Source organism: Poecilia reticulata, chromosome 17 (genome assembly GCF_904066995.2).
Source record: "Poecilia reticulata chromosome 17, P_reticulata-male-v2, whole genome shotgun sequence".
Taxonomy (NCBI): Eukaryota; Metazoa; Chordata; class Actinopteri; order Cyprinodontiformes; family Poeciliidae; genus Poecilia; species Poecilia reticulata.
The window spans coordinates 9264726-9287623 of NC_088846.1; the positions used below are offsets into that span (position 1 = coordinate 9264726).

The 22898-nt window shown below is 39.3% G+C and overlaps 4 protein-coding genes across 9 annotated transcripts; 2 read left to right on the forward strand and 2 right to left on the reverse strand.

Moving 5' to 3' along the window:
• The first annotated feature begins 1787 nt into the window (after positions 1 to 1787).
• On the forward strand, positions 1788 to 3575 carry zp3f.1 (zona pellucida glycoprotein 3f, tandem duplicate 1). Its single transcript, XM_008432982.2, has 9 exons — positions 1788 to 1944; positions 2029 to 2195; positions 2269 to 2372; positions 2438 to 2526; positions 2632 to 2812; positions 2892 to 2997; positions 3062 to 3147; positions 3223 to 3314; positions 3388 to 3575. Exons 1-9 carry the CDS (start codon positions 1881 to 1883, stop codon positions 3444 to 3446), a joined length of 948 nt encoding a protein of 315 aa, XP_008431204.1. The 5' UTR covers positions 1788 to 1880; the 3' UTR covers positions 3447 to 3575.
• Positions 3576 to 3726: 151 nt separating this feature from the next.
• On the forward strand, positions 3727 to 9727 carry LOC103478886 (uncharacterized). 3 transcript variants are annotated; one of them, XM_081598551.1, is made up of 14 exons: positions 3727 to 4367; positions 4662 to 4748; positions 6057 to 6267; positions 6360 to 6412; positions 6504 to 6578; positions 6655 to 6761; positions 6868 to 7012; positions 7097 to 7125; positions 7204 to 7244; positions 7343 to 7367; positions 9044 to 9101; positions 9203 to 9254; positions 9347 to 9377; positions 9490 to 9727. In XM_081598551.1, exons 3-14 carry the CDS (start codon positions 6168 to 6170, stop codon positions 9554 to 9556), a joined length of 783 nt encoding a protein of 260 aa, XP_081454677.1. In that variant the 5' UTR covers positions 3727 to 4367; positions 4662 to 4748; positions 6057 to 6167; the 3' UTR covers positions 9557 to 9727. The 3 variants fall into 3 exon arrangements, with proteins under 3 accessions (XP_081454677.1, XP_081454678.1, XP_081454679.1); XM_081598552.1 differs by having other exon boundaries at positions 6150 to 6267; XM_081598553.1 differs by having other exon boundaries at positions 4358 to 4416; positions 6152 to 6267.
• A 103-nt stretch (positions 9728 to 9830) lies between these two features.
• homeza (homeobox and leucine zipper encoding a) lies at positions 9831 to 15178 on the reverse strand. 2 transcript variants are annotated; one of them, XM_008432979.3, is made up of 3 exons: positions 14301 to 15172; positions 13529 to 13621; positions 9831 to 13162 (listed from the first exon to the last, which is right to left on the reverse strand). In XM_008432979.3, the coding sequence occupies exon 3, from the start codon at positions 13160 to 13162 to the stop codon at positions 11189 to 11191; it is 1974 nt and encodes a 657-aa protein (XP_008431201.1). In that variant the 5' UTR covers positions 13529 to 13621; positions 14301 to 15172; the 3' UTR covers positions 9831 to 11188. The 2 variants fall into 2 exon arrangements, with proteins under 2 accessions (XP_008431201.1, XP_008431202.1); XM_008432980.3 differs by lacking the exon at positions 13529 to 13621 and having other exon boundaries at positions 14301 to 15178.
• Positions 15179 to 15612: 434 nt separating this feature from the next.
• dhrs1 (dehydrogenase/reductase (SDR family) member 1) lies at positions 15613 to 22433 on the reverse strand. Of its 3 annotated transcripts, XM_081598548.1 has the most exons (10): positions 22242 to 22433; positions 20293 to 20409; positions 18524 to 18673; positions 18284 to 18427; positions 17786 to 17865; positions 17536 to 17668; positions 17268 to 17423; positions 17113 to 17182; positions 16633 to 16713; positions 15613 to 16489 (listed from the first exon to the last, which is right to left on the reverse strand). In XM_081598548.1, exons 2-10 carry the CDS (start codon positions 20332 to 20334, stop codon positions 16353 to 16355), a joined length of 993 nt encoding a protein of 330 aa, XP_081454674.1. In that variant the 5' UTR covers positions 20335 to 20409; positions 22242 to 22433; the 3' UTR covers positions 15613 to 16352. The 3 variants fall into 3 exon arrangements, with proteins under 3 accessions (XP_081454674.1, XP_081454675.1, XP_008431200.1); XM_081598549.1 differs by lacking the exon at positions 20293 to 20409 and having other exon boundaries at positions 22222 to 22432; XM_008432978.3 differs by lacking the exon at positions 20293 to 20409 and having other exon boundaries at positions 22242 to 22431.
• Positions 22434 to 22898: the final 465 nt, after the last annotated feature.

Below are 22898 nucleotides of genomic sequence, written 5' to 3' on the forward strand. Positions count from 1 at the left end.
ACTGAACCCCCGCTCCCGCCAGGATCCAATGTCCTCTGTGTTCTAAAGTACAGTCTTTAAGGAAATGTTTCGGGACTACTTTCCTTTTCAGCAGGACTTCCCATACTTGCAGTACCAAAAGTTCAAATTATATTGTTTGACCAGCAACTTGAACTCTATATTTGGTGTATTAAAGATGAGACATCAAAACTAAACATGACTAGAAGGCGACTATCAAACTAATCTGGACTTCTGTTTTACTTCAGCAAAAAGCACAGGTTTGTCACCTCCATGCTATGCTGCATTCAGAAGCCTGTCATTGTTTAAAATATCCTTTTTTTTTTATGTAATTTTTTCTGTAAGTCATGTTACAAGAAATAGTCCTGCAAATTTCACTTTCTGAAATGAGTAACAAATTTGATGTCATAATTGGTCTTTTATGTACCTGCTGTGGTTCTAAGAGATTGGAATTGCTTCTGTATTGACTGGAGGTAATTATCCAATACAGCGGGGAAGAAAAAAAGTCAGTGACCAGTCTTTGGAGCAACACATTAAAGCAAAGGCGACTTGAACACAACCAGTAAAACTGCTTTTGACTCTCTTTTCCCAGGAATGGACAGTGTTTTCTAAAAAAGTTTCATAGAAATCTTATTTAAATGCTGCTTTGAGTAATATGGCATAAATATTTCACTTTTTTGTTTTCTCAAAGAAAAATATTAGATGTGGCTTGCCATTTTGAAGTTTTATCATTTACCTTAAAGTTATTTGACAAAGATGATTTCAGTGTCTATCTTTGGGGATTAATGTATTGAATAGAGCATGGATATTTAGTCAATTTATCACAGGGAATTCACACACACAGATACCCAACGGCTACTTGGAGAGATCAATTGACCCAGTATTTTTGGACTTCGAAGGAAGCCTGAGTACTCGAGAAGAACCTATGCATACATGGGAAGAACATGCAAACTGGATGTAGAGAAACTCTGGCCAAGATTCACACTGAGGATCGTCTTACTGCAAGGACACGGTAGTTATTAACTGTACAAGTAGAATCCCAAGTGGTCAAACTGATACTTGGATTTCTAGACCCCACATTTTCTAGTCACACTTTTTATTCATGTGTTTCATAAATGAACACATAGACATTTGCTTTTTCTCATAATATAAATAAAAAAGCTAAATGGAACAGGAAAAAAGTAAAACGAGTAGGAAGTTGGTTGAAAATTTAGACATTTTAGAACTTAGAATACATGATTTGTCCTTGAAGGTTTTGGAACCCTTAATCTATGACAAAGTAATATCCTAAGTCATTATAAACAACAGTATACATCTGTGAAGGTAATATGGTAAAGAAATTATCAACACCACATAACCCATATGAATGCTTTTACTTCCTTCTCCTTACCATAAAATGATACATTTGATTATTTGGATCTTTTGGGAAGTTTGCATGTTCTCCCTGTGCATATGTGGGTTTTCTCTGGGTACTCCGGTTTCCTCCCACAGTCCAAAAACATGACTGTCAGGTTAATCGGCCTCTCCAAATTGCCCCTAGGTGTGAGTGTGTGTGTGCATGGTTGTTTGTCCTGTGTGTCTCTGTGTTGCCCTGCGACAGACTGGCAACCTGTCCAGGGTGAACCCCGCCTCTCGCCCGGTACGCTAGCTGGAGATAGGCACCAGCACCCCTGCCGACCCCACTGAGGGACAAGGGTGTAAGAAAATGGATGGATGGATCTTTTGGGAGATTTGAATTAGAGCCTTGCTGCAATTACACCAATTAATGGTCTATGACTGACTGCTGCTAACAGCCACCAGGTGAAAGTAATTTCCTTGACTGAACTGCAACAGTCAGTGAGAATAAAAGCACAGCTGGGACAACTCCTCAGCATTCAGTCTCGATGGCTTTCTTTTGGCATCATGAGCTCCTTCTCTGGTTGGTGGCTGTTGGGTTGGCTGCTGCAGGTAATGGTGCTAACATATAGATATTTTTTTTTCCACATACTGTTTTTCTAGCCTTTTTACAGACTCGTCCTTTATCCTGTCCAGAGTTGAAACTGGACTGTGGGCCGGAGTACGTGACCCTGGTTTGGTCAGACAGCAGATCCCAGGCTGATACATCACTGTTTCGTCTTGGTAGCTGCTTCCCCACCACCTTTACGCCACGGGAGGTGGTCTTCAATGTGGAACTTGACAACTGCAACTTCAGGAGGCTGGTGAGCAAGAGATCCCTGCCCAAATGAAGCATGTCAAACTATTCATATTGCATTTTGACTCTCTTTTTAAAAGGTCTCTGGCAATGAACTGAACTACACCAATGACCTGTTCTACATGTCGTCTCCTGGCTCTTATGTGCTTCCTTTTACTCTTCCGGTGGTCTGTTCATATCAAAGGTAAGAGTTGGGTGACTAAATTTGAAACTTATCTGTACTTGAAGACTAAACGAACTTGTCTTCAGGCCCAAAGACTGGTACCCAAAGCTCTATGATCCGGTGTCCTCTACATATGGAGTAGAGGACTTGCTGTTCCATATTGAACTCATGAATGGTAGGTTCTAACCCTCATGTCAATGACTGATGTTCATCCACAAGTCAAACTGAAAGCTGTTTTGGTGAGATTTTATTTATTAAGATTTTTATTTTTTTTTCTCAGCTGACTTTTCAGGCCCTGCTGAAACGTCTACCTTTCCCCTGGGTTCCATGATCCCCATCATGGCTAGTGTGGTGGAAGCAGCCCATCAACCCTTGCTGATTCTGCTTGAAGAATGTGTTGCTGCAACCACATCAGACCTTGAGACTGCTGTTGAAACTTATACCATAATTGCCAATAAGGGGTACTTCGATTAACCTTGTATATGCAAGGATTTTATATTACCCCTTATTTGGGACTCAACTTACTCTTCTAACTTGCAGGTGTCTTGTAGACAGTAAAATCACCCGCTCAAAATTTGAACAAAGACAGAAGGCCTCAGAACTCCAGCTATCGCTTCAGGCATTTAGGTTTGAGCTTGGACAAGAGGTAACTTGTTTCTTTACGTGGCTGGCTTGTTGGTTGTGAATGGGGTCTGACAGGTGTCTCTTAGGTATACATCCACTGCACCATGTTTGCTTGGGATCCCAATGGTCTTGACAGCACCAAGAAGGCCTGTCATTATGTGAAGGGTCACGGGTAAAAGATAAAGGCGTCACCTTGCTGTTGAGTTATCCTGAAGCTCTAGCTGAATCGTGTGCCTTTTGTTTTCAGTTGGGAATTGCTGGATAACCCTATGTATAGCAGCATATGTGACTGCTGTGACTCCTCCTGCAAGACCAGAAGAGCAAGAAGCCCAGGAGCGGGTATGATTTAGTCTTTAAAAAAAAAAAAAAAAAAACACTGTCTTGTGTGTACTAACCCAACTCTGTTCTTTAGATAATGGTTTGTTCCAGAAGGCAGTGATTGGTCCACTTGTCATTACTGACCTGGCTTAACGTGATGCTCTGGCTGGAACTTCTGGAGAGTCCTTGAAGAAATGTGGAATTTATAAATGCATTACAAATGAGGAAAAGTCTCTTTGTATTAACTTATAAAGTTTGGATTAAAGTTTGACACCAAAACTAGGAAGGATACAATAGTCAAGTTGACTAACAGTCCTCTTGCCCATACCTTTCTGTTTTTATTTTATTTTTTTGAGGGGGGGGGGGTAAAATGGCTTTTATGTAGAAGGTTTACACTAATGTTCTCCATAAGCATAACTAGATGGGACTTTGACCTGAGAACACTAAGACCAAGATGTTGGAAAAGGCTTTTCTAACACATGTGAAAGAATCTGATATTCCAAGATGTGTGGCAACTATGGGGAAAACTAAAGTGTACAATTGAACATTTTCACTTTAAGCTGAATGTTGGACATTTAGGCCACATTCCAGCTTATTGGCATAAGATGCACATGTAAACGGGAGTTGTATAAACACCAGATTTCCTGCTCTAATCCATGATTGTGCATTACAAATCTTTAGATGGAAAAATGTACATTAAATATGAACAGTTTAAGGACAAATCTTAATTTAGCCTAGAATCCTGTGAATTAGGAATTCGGTGCCTTAGATCTCCAGCAGGGCCAAACTCAAATTGTGGCACTTCCGGTGGCAGATTAAATATTTTTCAAACAAATCAGTGGCATCTTTTGTGATGAATGCCACAAAGCCATGGCATTTGCCACAGAATCAGACGGATGACCCAAAATATGCAACTTATTTGTTCTAAATTAACTTATTCAATCTGCCCCCGGCCTTTACTATACTGTAGTAGCTGACGGCACCGGAAGTTCCACGATTTGAGCTTGCTACGTCACTGGACCAATCAAAGTGGAGTTAAGAAACTTCGAGGCGGATTCTTAAAATTGAATTTCGGTAAGCTTAATAATATACGGAAGCAGGCTTTTCCTGGACAAAAAGTAAGGTGGATGAACTTTATTTTAACAAGCTGCTGTTTAGGAACTCACAGTTCAGTTTCCCCCGCTAATAAACTGCTAATTATTTAAGCTAACTAGCTTACCAGCTATTTTGAGGTGGTGACGTCCTCAGGATGAGTTACCTTATGGCAACGCTGGAAACATAAATTCTTAATTTAATTTTGATTCAGTAACAGTTTATATAAATGACTCAACCTTAACTGCCGCATGTTTTTAAAAAATGTTAATGTAGGATAGCCAGGGCCGGATGTAGGAGACCGTGGACCGCTGGGCTGGAGCTACATTTGGTTACCATCCCACAGAAGCTCCTCTTATCCCGGTAAATTTCTATGTACTTATGTAAACACACAGATCATAAGTTCTAGGCTTTGTTAAGTTAGTTTTTCCCAAGCAATCTGTTCTTTCAAAAAATTTTGTCATTTATAAAGAGAATAATTTCTGCAAATACATTCACAAGAAAAAATATATTTCTTTGCAATCATCCATCACACAAATGACTTGCGCATAGAAGTCAGTAGCTCCTGTTATGTCATTGTAAATGTGAGCTTGTTATATTATCATCCAACAGCTACATACTGATTATGCTCAGAAAAAAAACTACAAATTTAAAAATGTCTCAAGTTTTCTTTGTAGACATACAAAGTACTATGGTGTTTGATTAAAAAAATACTTTGGGACTCTCAAGACTCATTTCTGGGGTTGGGAGGGCATTCATTTAAAAAAAAAATATAAAAAAACAGTAATACAAGGTATTATCAAACCAAGCCCTTAGAATTTTACTAATCTTTTTTTAATAGATTTTAATTGGTGGTGAAGTTTTGCTTCAAAGACTTGTTTCATTAGATTTAGTGGTCTAGAAAAATAAAATGCGTGTATAACAGGTGCTTGAAGCTGATTCACCCATTTAGGAAATATTTCAGCATGGCAATAACCTGATAACCTTTATTTCAAACCAGTAAAATGTGTGAGAAAAAAAAATGAATAAGAAAACAAGAACAAACCCCCGACCCCTATGACAATCAAACATAAAAAACCCCAAACTTTCATATCCAGTAGGAAGAAGCCTAAGCTTATTAAATCCTACCCCCAATTGTCCTCGATTGAAAATGTTACAGAAACCTATATTCCAATTTTTGTTGCTGCCTGTTTATTGAAACAGGATTTCCATTATTTAATCAACATTTTTAGTTTTTTGTTTTTTGGATAAAATGTTGAACCTCTTGACAACACAGACCCAGTAGACTTAACTGAAAAAGAGTTTAATGTGGATCTCTGAAACAGCACACTATTATTACCCCTTGAAGCTTTACACATTTTGCCACTACAACCAAAATCTCTAATATATTTTCTCTGGATCTTATGTGAAACACCTGGGCAAAGTAGTGCTTAATGATACACTCTCCATCCAGGCTGACTGAGCTTGAACTATTGCGCAAAGAATGGTAGAAAAAGGGTTGCATCTGTAGATGTGTGAAGCTCGTAGAGACCTTCAAAAACAGGTTTGCAAGTCTTGTTGCAGAAAAATGTATTTCGACAAAACACTACACTTTTAAATAAAGTAGAGAAAGTCATCTACCGTCTTCTTTTTGCTGATTGTTTTGCACTATGTTGCTTTTATCTGTTTCAGTAAACCCAATATAATTACATTGAAGCTCGTGGTTTTAACGTCACAAAACGTGGACGAGTTTCGCCTGGCGATAAAATCTGTTCTTGATCTAAGAGACGCTAGAAGTCAAAGATGGACTGGTTCCACTGCAACCACTGCTTCAAGAAAAACGGGTCGAATTTCGCTGTGTCGAGCTGCGGCCACATCTCCTGCGAAGCTTGCATTAAATCAAGTGAGGATTTCGTTAATTTCATCCAACACGGCTTTCAGCAGATTGACTTCATTATTTTTTTTGATGTCTGCTGGGTTTGTTAAATCCATCAGAGCAGTGCAGTACGTGTGGGGTGGCCTGCAGTTATCTGCCCATCACTGATCAGGTTGGTGAGTTTGACATAGATTCATTGCAGGTTATGATTGGACATCATCTCAACTCACATTGGAAGACTTTTTTTTTTTTTTTCATTTCAGATGAAGCCACAGGAAAAGGTGTTTTTCATGGACCCTGGAAAGCTCATCCAGGCAAGGATGGAAAACATATCGCAGGTCTGTCCTATTTATGCATCCTCTGACATCTTGGAGACACTTTCATTGGTCACTGAGGAGTTTTCACACTCCACAGATTGCCATTTTCCAGCAGAAGCAGATGGAGAGAGTCATGGTTCACTTTAAGAACAAATCCGCTGAACTGGAGAGGCTTCTGGGAGAGGTTTCTCAACAAGGTCACAGGTGGTTTTCACGTTGCTACACAGTAGCTGTGCAAAGTCGAATCAAATAAAATAAAGCAAAAGTTGAGACTGTGACTCTTATTTCCTCCTGCTGCTCTTATCACAAGGCAACTGTCAGAGCTGAAGAGAGAGAACGGTGAGCTGAAGAAGCAGCTGTCAGAGCTGAAAAGAGAGAACGGAGAGTTGAAGAAGCAGCTGTTGGAGCTGCAAAGAGAAACCGCCGAACTGAAAAAGCCACTCTCTCAAAGGAGGGCAAGTGCTTAAAAAAAAAAAAAAAGTGTCCTTTCCCCTTGTTGAATTTTTAAACAGGCTTAACTTTCTTCTTTTGTGCCACAGGTTTCTCCTGGACAGTTCCAAACTACTGGGTAAGCATCTTTGCGTTTATGATCACAAACTGAGTTATTAGACGTCAAAATCATTCCGTGACGTTTTCCGAACCGCAGCGCTCAGAGGGTTTCGCTCCCGGTTGGCGTTACCTCACCAGGTAAACCCAATGATTAAAGCTCAGAACATGTTCAGGGTTGGTGTCAGTTCCTGTGTTTTAACAATTAAAATGGTGTGATGTCTGTTTTTTATTAACAGTTACTCCTAGATCAAGAGCATTGAGGTAGGTTTTTTTTTTTTAATTCTCATAATTGCTTATTGTACAGATGCATCTATAAAAATGAGAATATGATGATGAATGTCAATATGTTTTGTGTCCGATTTCAGAAAGTGGAAATTGTGTTTTCTATAGATTTTATTACATAGAACTAGGGTGGGACAATATGGATGCAAGCGTTTCATGTCACTCAATATGGATAAATATTGATTAGCTTTTTTGTTTTAAATATCCAGAACACTACCAAACTGGCGACAAGACCACTCCTGTTTTATCCACAATTTCCTCTTGAGTCGTACTTTTTTTTGTTTATGAAGTTATGAGACATGGTGGGATGAGACATGGTGGGAAAACCTTAAACCTTAATAGGTTGTTGCTAGGTAACCAAAATAATACAAATGTAAATGAACAAAAAATATAGTCTAGCCTTTAATTCTTGTAATTTTGATGATTATGGCTCAAACATTATGAAAACCCAAAATTCATTGTCTTTGAAAATTTGAAGTATTGTGAAAAATCCAATATTGGAAACTCAAGGTGTTACAACCCCAATCAACTAATTAATGCAAAACATCTGCAAAGATTTCCCAAGCTTTTAAATTGACTCCCAAACTGTGTGAGTAGTGGACAAGAGAACTGTATTCAAACATATTCTCAGAAGGTTGAGTGGAAGGAGAACGCGCGGTAGGAAACGGCGCACCACCAGCATGGAGAACCGTAGCCGTGGGAGGATTTATCAGGAAAAATCCATTCAAGAATTTGGGGAAGAAGTGGACTACAGCTAGAGTCAGAATATCAAGAGCCGCTACGCATAGATGAATCCTACAAATGGGCTGCAAGCATCTTATGTAGGCCATGGAGAGAAAGAGTCCTTGTTTATATTATTCACCACAAAAGAAAATTGGGAATCTATCAACATGAAGACTTACAAGAAGATATCCACTGACATAGAAATACACAAAATTGCACTGATGAAAAACAGCAGAAAGTTTTAATTTAAAAGGAGACCCAACTAAGTATTAATTGCAAAGAAACTTCACAAGCCTGACATTTCACAATATAACTTTCTAAGAAACTGAATTTTTGGGTTTTCATCATATGTAAGAGAGAGGCATGAAAATGACGATTTGAAACATTTCATTCTATGTGTTATAAAGACAACAGTTTCACTTTCTGAAATGACAAAAAATATTGAACTATTTAACATTGCTACAATATTTTGAGATGTACCTTTTAGAATGTCATTTTAGTAATTCAGTCCATTCCCTTTGGGGTTATTGAAGTATTTTTGAATTTAATTTCAATACTTGCTAGTTAATTTTGATGATTATAGTTTGCTGAAAATAAATACTATGTAAAGGACCAATGGAGGCTATTTAACATAGAGATATTACATTATGGCCTTCAACATGTGGTTTAGCAATCATCAATCTGTCCACTTTATTTTAAGAAATCTATTTTTACAAGGCTCCGCAATATTCAAATTGTTTGAAAAATTGATTTTGGAGTTTTCATTAGCTGCAAGTCAAATCATTTACAACAAAAAAACAATTGTAATATGTCACATATATAATACCATTTTCCTGTTTTTATTTAATGCAATGAAATTAAATAACTTTTCAGTAATGTTCAGATTTCCTGAGATGCAGTTGTAAAAAACTTTAAAATGCTTTTTGCCTCAGTAATGTAGGCTCTGGAGAGTCTCAGAGGTGGAGCAGGGATAGAGGCATTTCTCTCACTGTGAGTCTGGATTTATTTCCCAAGTTTACAAACACTTGAACATTTTCAATCTTTGATGCATAAAATATAAAAAGGGTTTGATTCTACTTCCTCTTAATCAGACTCCGGGCTCCATTGCTTCCGTCTCCAGCCACAGCTCTCTCCACGAATTCAGTGAGTGTGACTGAAAATTGACTCAACAGCAATCATACAAATGTTGATAAAAAAAAAAAAAAGATAAAACTTATCCGTCTTTTCCCGTTAAGGAACGTCACCATCTTTTAGCACTCCTACAAGGTAAGTTACAACTTCCTGGGATCTTTTGGCCTTGAAGCCTCAAGTCACAAGTGATTATCGGTAAGAATTTTTCCACCGTAGAAATGAGTCAGTTCATTTGTGTCCTTCCCAGAACCCAGACCCCTGGCTTCCAGTTCCCATTTATGAATGGAATCTCACTACACTCACCCAGACAGTGAATAACTCGCCACGCTTGCTGGGAATGCCTTTGATGTGCATGATGCCCATTTACGTGAGCCTGAACAACAATAGCATTTTACATCCTTAATCTAAAGGAAGGGGTATTCCCCAAATGTTGAAACACCTTGCCGTATTGTTCACCTGGATTAAAACCTCCATGTAAACTTTGACTTGATTTTTTAATAGTCTACTTTCCTTTAACTGCACATTGTAACCAATCATTAGTAAAAGTCATTTCTATAGGACAATTTCAGAAGAAAATTTACACAGCAGGAAGTCGTCACAGGTGTCTGTATTCATAACACACACAAACAAATCTTTGTACACTTGATTATAATGGCAAAAACACTTAACTATTTTCCAGTGACACAATTGTGCAAATGAGATTTTCTCTTTTCAAACAGGAAAAAAAAAATTAAAAATAAAATAACCTTGAAGACTTTACATGTATAGATTTACATCAACAGCATGACAGTTGCATTACCTTTTCATGAGCGACAGGAGGAAAAACTTAAGTCATACGCGCCACTTTGTCAAGTTTCTGGCTGTTTGACCTTTGGACGAACATTTTCAAAGAGTTGAACTCCGTTTAAAGCTGACATCAACAAGAAGTACTTAAATATTGTCAACTGTACGTGAACTTATGACCCCGATTATATTGCTCTGTCACTTTGTGTGAAATGTTACCAGTCTTTGGATTTTGGTTCATTTTCGCTTGTATTTCAAAACTCACCTTCTGCCCACATTTTAAACTATAAAATTACACCCTATGCCTATTAAATTCTAACTAGCTCATTTAATAATATAGCAATTCTGCCATCTATGCAATGATGTAATTCCCGCAACCTGGTTCAACCTTTACTGTTAGAAACATGCTGCAGAATGCAAATGACAAGGCATTCAAATTGGTAAGTAAAACACCTCTACAGAGTGACGAGCAATTTAGGAAATGTTCTGGAAATGCATTACACATATGAGATGTACCGTGCTGTTGTTTTAAAACAAGTTCTACAGCACGGAGTAAAAATAATGACACTAATCAGGAGTATAGATTGTGAAATACTAGTATGTTATTAGCGTAGGGGCAGCAGGTTGGAAAACCAAAGTGCAAGATGTTGTATTATAAAGGAGCAAGTCCAGTGTGCTTTTCATGAATACAATATAACGGCTAGAAAGGAATGATCAGTCAATAGGTTGTCAGTGTAGCCGTTTTTTTTCTGGATCTACAGCTAGTTACCTGATTATGTTATACTGCTACAAATATAATACATTAGAAAAAAAACAACTGTAGTGATATCTAAACAAAAAGGAGGTCAAAAATATAGCAACCCAGTGTAGAGGTTACTGTTCTATTTACAGCAACAGAGCCAGTAGAAATATAATTCGGATCTAAATATATTAGAATAAACAGGAAATGCAGCATATCTATATAAAAAAAATACACAAACCACACTTTGGGCTTGTTGAGGGAAGACTGGATTTTACAAACCTGCCTTAATTAAAGCAACATGAACCACAGCAATAATCACATCTGTTGTGTAAAAGGTGTGTGTGTGTGTGTGTGCGTGCGTGACGGGGTGGGCAGATCAGGTTTTTTTTTTTAAAGTTTTTTTTTTTTTTTAGAAAAGGTCCTAAGCCACAACAATTTCTTCATCAGTTTCCCCAACCTCTTGAGCTGCAAACCAGTCTCGCACTTGCTGGTAGCTCATTCTTGATTTCTTGCATAGTAGGTCAAGGTCTTTTTCATTTAGTGTGCCCGTCGTAAGGTAATATGATACTAGTGGCTGGATATCGGGAGAATCTGTACTTGCTCTGCTTAGTTTTCGTTTGCGCCCTCCCCCGCCACGAGTTGAGGTTCCAGTGCCGTTCGACAGGCCGCTGCCGCTTTGCTGGGCAGCAAGTTCTGCCAAAAACTGTTCGCGGACGCCCTTCACCCAGCGCAACTGGCCATTTTTGACAGCGTAGCGAGTGTCGCCAAACCACTGAATAACATCCGCTCTGGGTAAACCTGTGAGTTTGACGAGTTCGGTGTATTCCTCACTTGTGGGCCACTGGCACTTCAAAAAGTGCTGCTTTAACACATCCAACTGCTCCTTGGTCTTTCTGGGACGTCCTGCAGGAGTGAGTGCAGGGGACGTGGACGTGGAAGCGCCTGAGAAGCAAGTGGCTGTCTGTGAGGGACTGGCTTTAGTTGAATGCACCGACTTCTTTGATGCACGGATTCTGTGTGAATATGTTTTGGTGGGGGAGGCGGTAGGCGGTGGAGTGCGAGAGGGGGAAGAGCAAGGAGAAGACTTTAACTCTACAATTTCTGGCTCAATCTTGCAGGTCTTGGTCAACTGTAGCGGCTCTTCTTCAGTTTCTTGCTCCTCTTTGAAAGTATCTCCAGAAAGTTCTTCTACAGCTTCATTTGCTTGTGGCTCGTGGAGCTTTTCCCCAAATGCTTCTAGACTGTTTGACAGAAAAGTCTGAAAGAAATGTGAATTTCTGATCCCGTTATTCCGGCTTCCCTCATTGCTTTTCACCCCGTTTACTTGACGAGATTTTTGGTTAGTAAGTGAAAGAGGCTGAGTTTGAGATTGTGGTTCATGTTTACTCCCAACAGAAGCCTGGTGAGAAAAGGTCTGGGCTGCTGCCAGGCTTCCACGACCCACTCTTAGCTGATAACGACTGTCACTGAACCATTTGCGAATGTCATTGCGGCTCAGACCTGTTTCTTCCTGCAAACGCTTGAGCTCAGGCTCTGCGGGCCAGTTCTCTCTTAGGAAGCTTTTGCGGAGGGCAGCGAGTTGAGCTTTTGACTTTTTGTAGCGCCCGTGCCGGTACTGTTGCGAAGAGGACTCTGAGAGGTCAGGGGAGACGTCAGCTGTTGTGGTCGCTGGAGTGTCTGCTGGTGAGCGGTAGAAATATGAATCCTGAGGAGGTGGGAGACTTGACCTAAAACATGGAGGATTGGATTTATGTGAATCTGGAGACTCACACTTTGCCATCTTTGTTTCAGGTACAAAACCAATGAGATCACACTCCTCATCGCTGTCCTTTTCCTCGTCTAAGTTTTTGCTCTTGGTTTTTAAATTGGCTCCGTTTGTTTCAGCGGAGTCCTCACAAAGCTCAGGCACAGCCAACTTCCTCCTTGTCTCCTCTATCTCTTCAGAAGACCAGCTGATACCATATTTAATCCTCTGCACCATGAACCACACCTTAACTTTGTCCAGTGGCAACACACAGACCCGAGCCAGTGTGCTAACCTCTTTGGACGATGGGTATGGAAACAAGTTAAAGGCATTGACAAGTTCTGGGATTGAGTCAAGTTCTCGGGTCTGATCGGACTGGGTCCATACCAGTTTGAGCCCCTCTGAGACCAGAGGCAGGCACACTACAGAGTTATGGTTGGTGGTGAAACTAGCCACGCCACTGGCACTGCTTTCTGCTGAGCTGGGGGAGTGCCGCAACTTCTTGGAAGAGCGTTTGGTCTCTGCCTTTTCTTCACGCTCTGGCTCCGTCATATCCACTTCAAAAGGCTCATCTAGGTCCACAAGTCGTCTGTCTCTGCCGTTGCGTTCGGTATATGACGCCATGTCGGCTATCAAAATATGTTCCGCCATCTAGAAGGGAAAAACAAACAATGATAAAGTTGTCCTTTTTTTTTTGTTCACCTCTTCTTACAAACTGTCACTTCAAAGATAAGATCACAGTGCAGAGAAGAACAATCTGTTAAGAAAATAAACTTTCTGTTCTGATTTCATTCTCAAAGTTAATTAGCGGACAAATACACCCCTCTGCCTGTTCCCCTACTTATTCCAAACTCTCTACAAAACTAGTCGTATACTGTGTCAAGGCGCGCTCTCCCCTCCCCCCAAAGCGTGGTGAATGACTTTTGTTTTGCATGAGCTGAGGGGGATTGGTCCTAAAGGGGTGGGAGCACAGGGAATGAAAATCTACAAGGGATCCATCACTGTCTACTTGCTCACCCTAGCTGGTCAGGCTTTTGTTTCACTTCCAAGTTTCTCAGTCCTGAGAGATGAGAGAGGCCTCTTCACAGGAAAAGATATGGCAACAGAAACCTGCAGGAGGAGGAGGATTTGTCAGACTCATGTCTATGCCCTGGTTCATGCTGAAACTAATGCCATCCAAAAATAAAAAAAATGTATGCATGTATATTTTCTAATCCAGCAACAGGTGTTGTGCCATACTACCGTGACTGTTAAGAAGATCTATGTAATTAAAGGTTTAAATATCATTTTAAGTCTTTGCACGACTTTTGATTCAGCAAGTACATAAATCTGGTGGCTAAAAGTTGATCCGAACTACTTCTCTTAACTTTTAATGTTATTTCAGGGGTTATTTATTCGGAACAAATAAGAGTATTGCGCATTTCGTTAGGCTGGGTTACGCCACGGCTGACCTTAAGTAGCTGGGAACTGGGCTGAAATGTTTTTGAGTGGGACAAACATTAGGTCACAAACCATCGTGTTAGTCATTGGTGACACACTTAAATCCCAGAGGGTGAGAACATGGGTTCTCTTCTCAGTTTCGACACTTTTCCGTAACACACGAAGATAGTTTATTCACGCTTTGTTTAATTGGGTTCGATAAAAAGCTGTGAAAGTTGACCACTATGCCAGCAACAATAGCGGTCCAGTCTGGCCCCCCTCTTTGTGGCGTACTAACTAAAACGCTTCACACTGCACAGGCGCACTTCGTCGTCAGACACGCTTCAGTGAAACATAAAAATAAACTTACCGAAATTGCCGAAATACCCCTTAATCCCCAGGGTCCGTTCTGGTGACACGTAAACCAGAAAAACTGAGCCTACTCCACACTACTAGGATATATATGACCGAAGTTGGAGGCACCGAGCGAGGAAACAATACCGTCCATCTATTTGGCTGACCCTTGTCTTATTTTTACCAAGCACCTCGACGGATTACGGTCGGGATTCAAAGATACGACGCAACCAAGTTTGTCCCCAGTCGTAGGAGTTCAATCGTTGGTTAATTCTCGGTCAGGGACACAAATATCCAACTCGGGAGATTAAAAGGCTGAATGTGAGTCGCCGTTTGTTCCTCCCCCTCGGTCGGTCCGTTGCTGCTTTTGTTCTTTAACTGTGAAGTGTTTCCCCCTGTCCGGCCAAACCAACGCGAGGCGGAGCTGAGGACCAGGAAGCCCGGAAGGCCCACATGACTCTCCCCCTCGCTGACGGCTGGGTGGGTGTGCCAGTCTGGGTGAGCAGGCCGTGGATTGGAGGGAGAACGGGCCAGTATAATAAATCCGCTACAGAGATCCAATACCAACTACCCCGCTGCAACCTATGGTGGCATCAGAGACGGGATGACGCTGAGAATCATCTTTTAAACTGAACGGTTCTTTTTGAGCCAGTTTTGTACAGTATTGGGGGATGTCTTCTGATGGTTGAATCCGTCTTGAATAGTCTTATAACATCTATTTGCCCTCTTAACAGATTTCTTTATATCAAAATTTTTGTTACATGATTGAGATTAAAAAAATATAAGACTGAGAAAACATTCGTGAACACTACAATCGGTTTACTTAAGATTGTTTTATCTATTAAAGGGGAAAAAACCCTGACCCTATGTGAAGTTATACTCTTCCCAAATTAAATCACAATTTCACTAATTTCCCACAACAGACCTATACTTTTTTTTTTTACAATTCATATAACACATTGTAACACTTTATTTTACTACAAAGAAAAACAGATGAAAAACCTACAGATATATTATTAAGAAATATCTGTCTGCAGGGAGAAATGTTTTAACAGACAATAGCAATCAAACGTCACTTAAATGTTTGATTGCCAAACAGTAATTAATGCAGTCTTCCAACCTGCATATATTATACATCTTCAACTAGCTGCTTTACGTAGTAGTAAAAAAAAAAAAACCTGGCCTACACTTTATGAACTCTATATATTGTTTTCCAGAAATGAGTAGGACAAATAAACAGTAGGAGATTTTAAAAAATTCCTTTGTTGAATTGCATTTTAGTTGGAAAAATACATTAGCTGTTTAGGAAAGTAAAAAGCAAGCTGAAATTTCAGAATGCCAACTGGTTTTTTATTGTAGTCCTATTTTTAACCTGTAAGACAAAGAAAATGAGATGACACTCCTTCACCGATAAGGGGCGACGCTGTTTTTTCTGGCTTATCTACAGCCATACATCCACCTCAGTGTCCCCTCAGGGAAAAATAAGGCTCATTACACGTAAGAAGATCATGCCAAAAAAAAACAGCACATCAAGCACAAACAATGACTGCCTGCACATCCAAGAAAAAAAAAGAACAGTAAAAGTAGGAATTAAGTATGAGTGCAGGCTAAACATGACACTAAAACTTTTTCAATGTAAAATCACACTTCTTTTCAGCTGATTGGGTTAAACTTCATTTTTATCCTTCAAGCATCTTCAGGTAGAAGGAGCTCATGTCTGACACCCCAGAGGAACCCCAGTTCCTGTTTTTCTTTCTTCCATACAACAGTAATGAAATACATTCAGTGTTTAGTTCAAAAGAACTTCTTTAAACTGCACAGTTAATGTTGTTACAATCTCATTGGGATGGTTCACCTTTGGCTGAGGTGCTAATGTTAAGCTTACTTCATGTGGACCTTTTCATTGATACAACTTTAGCACATCTTCGACATTAAATAATTTCCTTATTTACGATCTGACTGAGTCAAGACTACTTCTTTCCCAAAAAACAAAAAAGGAAAATTTTTGTCATTCATGGAGTCATTTAGCATAGATATATGGCGTTGTGGGGAGTGATGAGGGAACCCATCAGAAGCGTCCGTTAGCCAGTGTGAGCACAAAGCGAGGCAGGCGAAGAAACGAGGGGACGACTGCTGAAAGCCAGGAGAGGTACGGGACCTGGGTCAGGAGGAATTTTAGGGACGTAAAATCTGTTACATCCCGCCCTGAAGGGGAAAAAAAAGACTACATATTTTTCTTTGATCTATTGCAGACTACTTACTCTGTGGACTAACAAGATGAAATGAGTAACATGACCACTAGGCAGGTGGTTATTGTTGTATGATTATATGACTGCTAGTAGTATTACCATCAACATCTTTAATGCCATATCGTCTGGCCAGGTCACACGTCATGAGCACCTTCCCAGTCAGGGACATCAGATTTTTATCTAGCAGACAAAAGCAAAAGTAGCTTTAAAACAACGGATCTGTGTAAGATGTTAATTTACAGTGGCTTATGTTAAAATTCCAGATTTTGAGACTTAAAAATCTGATAATGATCAATAATTTTCTTCCACCTTCAATGTATGTCCTGTACAATTCAACTCGAAAAAAAAAATCTGGGGAAACATGAAACAAGGAGGGTAACATGGTAACATAAGAGTAAATACTTTGTCAAAACACTTTCTGATTTAATTGCCTCATTCAGTCTTTTTGATAGGAGACAATCAGCATCACACACCCTGACATGGTGATATTTGCACTCTCATGCAAAGTTCTCAATCACATTTTACTGATTAAGAAAAAGTTACTTCTATACATTTTTGAGGTCCTTAATGATAACTTACCATTAGCCAGGCTGACGATGCACTTCCCACTTAGTTCTGTAGTTTCCCCATTGGCGAACACATCTTTATACTGAGGAAAATCAAAGTCAACAGTTAAGACAGAATTGGAAATGGACTATTTATGCAGACAGACTTGCTATCCAATGGTAGTCTACCTTGGGATCCAAACCCATTACAGAAAGATGCGGCGCATCTTTCTGTATAATTAACTGCGATACAAGCTCTGTTTGTACCGGTCCTGGCCACAGACTGATGGAGGTCACTCCTCTGCTTTTCAGCTCAACCGCCATGTCAGCTGCCAGTCTGTCACACTGGAAAAACACAAAACAAAAACAGGTTTTCATGACAGTAATGAGATGTAAGACAAACTGTGCATTTTGATATCAAACTGGATGCCAAATTGAATCAAGTGGAAGAACTTACAGCAGCTTTACCAACCCCATATGCTACATTGAAGAGGTAATGCAGTCCGCCCATAGATGAAACGGTCACTATAAACCCATGACCTTGAGCCACCATCAAGCGAGATCCATAAACTGAGAAAAAGTAGTGCCCCCTAAAAAAACACAACAAAAATAACAACAACTGAAGCTATAGCTGATCAGAAGGAAATGGGCAAGATGAGACTGTGGGACAATATGATTGATTCAGTATGTTTGAAAGATAACAGTACCTCAGGCCTGCGTTGTTGACAGAATCCCAAATAGACGGATCGGTTTCCCAGAACTTCTTACCCATGTTGTCAAAAATATCCTGAAACGACAACACACAAAGTCAACACACTATGTTCAAATCTTTACTTCCGTTCATTCATTTACTTTTTGTTTTTCCTAAAAAATGAAAGCCAACCAAAATCACTTTTACTATTTTAAATCTGTGTTTAACATGGAAGCTTTGAACGGACGTTTCCTGCATATACTTTTTCCAGATGGTTTTCTCAAGATCACAAGTTAATTTGCCAACAGTTTTATCAAGATAAGGAGTTATTCCAATGGTTTTCTCGAGATCACAAGTTCATTTCTTGATGGTTTTCTCGTGATCATGGTCTGTGTGTTAAGCTTGATTCTATCCTTCACTTATTCACAGCATTATTCAAGACATGACACTTGTATACTCCCGCTGTTGCGGCATGCATTTGAAGGATAGAATCAGGTGTTTTAATGATACAAACCTGAACTCCAGCGTAGGCATTGTTCACCAAGATGTCCAGTCTGCCATCCTGCTCTTGTTTGATCCTTCCAAACAGTGCCTTGATGTCTTCCACTTTTGTAGAATCACAGATCACTGGAATGCCCTTCCCACCTCTCTCAGTCACCTACATTATAATTAAGGGCGTCAGAAAAATACAACGTATTGTGCAAAAGCAAAGTAATCTGATTTCATTTAAGACAAAGAAAGGTTTAAAGTTCACCTCAGCAGCAGTTTGTTTGAGGGTTTTCTCTTGCCGTCCTGTGATGTAGACAGTAGCTCCGGCCTCAGACAGCTGGAGCGCAATTCCCCTGCCGATGCCCCTGGAGGCACCAGTAACTACACACACCCAGCCAGAGAGGGACATCTTGGCCTGCAGGAGGTACATTTGCAACATAAGCCAATGGTTCTCCAACCTTTTCTGACAAGTACCACATTTGGACATTTGCCATTTTGATTACTTAGTGGCAAACTCTTTGAGGTATAGAACAGACGTCATCACAAAATGTTTTGTACCAACCATGAGTCAGTTCATACACCCCACTCAAATGTACGACATTCTAGCTGCTTTGATAATTGACAATTTCAAGAAATTTTCTGTCAATCAATAGGCTACTGTAGAGGAATGTCGTTATCCGATCCAAAAGCCAATTGGAGGTTGTGTAGAGTTGCGTTGGTTTGATCAGTCATAGTTTGTAAGAGTTAATTGACTTAAGTTCATCATTTTAGTTTATCAGAACTAAAATCAATGGAAATAGGGTGATGGATGAAATAGTGTACGCTAAAGTCTTGAGCTTTTTTTGAATAGCAGATAGGGTAATGGGAGTACGACCAGATAAAACAGTCACTTGTTAAATCGGTGTATTAATTAGTAGATGGTGTTAGCATGGAGTTAGCTCATCAATTATCAAAGTTCTTCTGGTGTTCCTGGGTAAATTCAGGGTAAATATAGATGCATTTCAATCAATTACTGCAAACTGATTTCAAGTCACAAAGTGATATACTGCAGATTCACTTGACACAGAGAGTGATATGTTTTATGTACTTATTTTTGTTCATTTTAATGTTTCCAGATTGCAGAAATCCAGGATTTAATTTCTTACAAAATTAGAATATGACATACAACCAATATCGAAATCTCAGATTACTGAAAACTATGTCCAAGTATGTCATCAATGCTGCGTTGCATGTAGGCAATCAGTCTGTGATTCTGCTGAGGTATTTGGGAAGCCTAGGTTGCTTTAATAGTGGCCTTCAGCTTATCTACATTGCTGGGTCTGGTGTCGCTCATGTTCCTCTTGACAATTATTGACAATTACCCATAGATCAGTGGTTCTTAACCTTTTTTGAGGTACCGAACTCACCAGTTTCATATGCGCACTCACTGAACCCTTCTGTAGTGATAAATAAAATATGATTTCCCCCCCAAATTCAAGACAGAATCTTGTTGGGTCACCTCAAGCTCACCAAGTCTTCTTAAAAGGTAGAGTCTCTGAGAACAATTCCTCAAGATATAGTCAGTGTTTTCAGCAAAGTTGAGCTGGCTCAAGGTATTTAAAATTTGCCACAGTTTCAACAGGTTGGTCATTGAGAGAAACTGGAACCACTTTAAGGTCTTGTTTAGGTCATTTAATTAGCTCTACATTCTTAAAAGAATGAAAAACTAATAATAAAGACTTTCCAGTATTCTGATTTAGTAATGTAATTATATTAGTTGTGTTACCACCCCCACGCCACTAGAGGCAGTACCAACACCGAAAAGATGCGATACGGAGCAGATTTAGAAGTACACCGAAAGCTACAGAATTTGGTAAAAACGATGAGCTTTGCTGAAGTAAATAAAGACACAAGTTCAAATCCATGCTGAGAGAGGAACTCCTTCAATCAGGGCTCCTCCGCAGCTCTGATTGGCTAAGCAATGTAACGTGATCCTTTGCAGCAAGTGATGGCAAAGCGGGGCGTTATCACAACTTTACACAAGTGTGTCTTTACCTCCGCGGCAGAGGCTCCGTCGAACCCCTGAGACCGACTCATCGAACCCCTGGGCTTCGATCGAACCCAGGTTAAGAACTACTGCCATAGATGCTATACGGGTTTAGGTCAGGTCAGCTGGCAAGCAAGATCAAAACACAGGATGACCATTAAAGTGGGCAGTGGAATATTGGCAAGTTCTGCTGGACAATAAAATCAGCATCTCAATGAAACTTGCCAGTAGAAGGAAGCATAAAAAGTTCTAGGTTTTCCAGATAGATAGACTTGATAAAACACAGTGATTACACTGTGTTTTATCAACACAGTGGAATCACTATCGCCATGGCTTCTCTAATCATCACTGACTATAGAAACTTCACATCGGACCCCAAGCAGCTTGGATTCTGTGCCTCTCCACTCATCCTCCAGACTCTCCCTGATTTCCAAATAAAATGGAAATCAGGGTGTTTACCTTCATATGATACGAAACGAGAACTTTGGACCTCTGTAGAACAGCCCAGTTGTCCAGAGGTCATCTGGACTGTTTCTCCTTAGTCCAGGTATGGCACTTTTCCTTTCACTCAACTTTCCACTAATATGCTCCAGGAGCAGCCAGCTAATCTTTGATCATTCTTGGCGTACACTTACTGATTGTTGGATGACATTCGTGTCAGCAGTTTTCCTCACGGATGTGCAAGAATTAGGATAGCCATAACAAGTCATTTCTGTCTTAAAAATCTCCTTTTCAATGGAATTTAAGATTTAAAATTTCAATGTAATGAACTTCAGTTTTTGATAGCTCCAAGTCACGATTATAAAAATAAAAACAGAAAAAACCTTGTGGGATGTATCACTGAGTGTATCGAATACATATATGACGTGAATTCAATTTCTAAAGTAAATTAACTTTTCAAATTTATTGTAATCCCACCCACAATTGTTCCTGGTTCACTGTCATCCATTTCAGTTCCTTTTTGGGTTTCTCAAAATATGCTGCACTCCACTTATCTGTAGTTTTTGATGATGATGATACATTTATTTCAGACATTTCACCAAGAGAAAACCACACATAATAAAAAGTAGTATTTGCATATTTTCTCAGTGTAAATGCAATACCCCGTTACCAACCACACATAAACTAATACATGCAAATAAACCTGTTTGCGCACACAGTTTATCCTAGCTTACAAGGATACATTAGTTTCACATTTACCATGTAAATAGTTTAGATAAGTTTTCTCTCAGTTCAGGTAAATATCATGGTTGTAGAACCACTGATAAAAGCCTTAAGATAAATTAGATGAGATTAGTGTCTAAGGGTTATGAGGTAGGAGTGGAAGCAGCCAGGGTTACGTAAGTGCCACGCTGCTCTGTTGCTTCATGCTGTCCAAAGTTTACTGGAAGTCAAACCGTATTCTGTCTTAAAAAACCACTTTAGGTCCAGTAATCATTAGTCAGCAACCAGCCAACTTGCCTATATTATAATAACGAAATATGTAAGCAATCAGTGGAAGGGTATTTGGTGAAAATTAACACTATTTAATAAACTTTATGGTGAGGATTTCTTATGGTTTAATTGTTGATCAACTACATGTATTTTATTTATTTATTTTTTTTTTAACTTTAGGTAACAATTTTTTCCCTTTAGTAAAATCCACAGTCGCTTTTCAGTTTTCATTTTGATACTAATTTATTTTCATCCTTATTAAGTTCTGCTGAAGATAAACGGTTATTACAAGCGAATGTTATTTTCAAAAACAATACGTAACATATTAGTTGTAGACAGGCGCTTTGGGCAGCACACTAAAATTTAACATACATAATGGACATTTTTTTAGCGCTCATTCGCAATATTGACATAGTGAATAATATATATAGCCTAGTACTGTGTATGCCCCCAAAAAACTACACTAACTCTATAAAAATAAAGCAGATAAGCTGTTGTTTTACCGGCAAAAAATAAAGCTTACGTTGTATTAGAGAGCGGAGGATCTGGTTTGTCTAGTCCCTGTTGTTTGTTGCAGTCTTTTCCAATGAAGAACGAGAGCAACTGGCAGTGCTGATCATAGACGCTGATTTTCGGTGGAATGTCAGTGCTGGTTTGGTGACATCACAAGTTTATCACCAGCTCCATGTTACACGGATGTCCAAAAAAAATAAAAAACACACTGCTTCTGTAAATATCGCGAGAAAAGGATGGTGAAAGTATCGCGAGAGTTTGTTTTTATTCATTTTTAACAGACAAAGTTTATAATGATTTTGTACCTGTGGTTTTAGCTAACCATGGAACGCCACAGGTTACAGTTAACTTGCAAACAAAGTGAATTATTTTGAATGTCAAGAGTGAATATAACTTTCGAAACACCAGAAGATGGCGCTGTTTATTAAACAACTTCAGAAAACCCTAGAACGCGGTAGGATTATAGAACTTGTTTTTGTTACTAATTTAGAAAAAACAGTTTACTGGCTATATTTAATCGTATTATTATTAATTATTATTATTATTATTATTATTATTATTATTATTATTATTATTGACTGTTTTCAGATATGTTTTTTTTTATATAAGTCAATTAACTCTAACTGACTGAAACAGTAAGGCCTAATAATATTACATTAGAACCACA

Coding starts and splice junctions, on each gene's coding strand:
- zp3f.1 (XM_008432982.2), top strand. CDS start 1,881: ATGGCTTTCTTTTGGCATCATGAGCTCCTTCTCTGGTTGGTGGCTGTT. Junction 1,945..2,028: donor TGTTGGGTTGGCTGCTGCAG/GTAATGGTGCTA, acceptor TATCCTGTCCAG/AGTTGAAACTGGACTGTGGG. Junction 3,315..3,387: donor AGCAAGAAGCCCAGGAGCGG/GTATGATTTAGT, acceptor TCTGTTCTTTAG/ATAATGGTTTGTTCCAGAAG.
- LOC103478886 (XM_081598551.1), top strand. CDS start 6,168: ATGGACTGGTTCCACTGCAACCACTGCTTCAAGAAAAACGGGTCGAAT. Junction 7,126..7,203: donor GGACAGTTCCAAACTACTGG/GTAAGCATCTTT, acceptor TCCGAACCGCAG/CGCTCAGAGGGTTTCGCTCC. Junction 7,245..7,342: donor GGTTGGCGTTACCTCACCAG/GTAAACCCAATG, acceptor TTTTATTAACAG/TTACTCCTAGATCAAGAGCA.
- homeza (XM_008432980.3), bottom strand. CDS start 13,162: ATGGCGGAACATATTTTGATAGCCGACATGGCGTCATATACCGAACGC.
- dhrs1 (XM_081598548.1), bottom strand. CDS start 20,334: ATGAGTCGGTCTCAGGGGTTCGACGGAGCCTCTGCCGCGGAG. Junction 17,669..17,785: donor GTCAACAACGCAGGCCTGAG/GTACTGTTATCT, acceptor GTGTTTTTTTAG/GGGGCACTACTTTTTCTCAG. Junction 17,183..17,267: donor TAATGGGTTTGGATCCCAAG/GTAGACTACCAT, acceptor GATTTTCCTCAG/TATAAAGATGTGTTCGCCAA.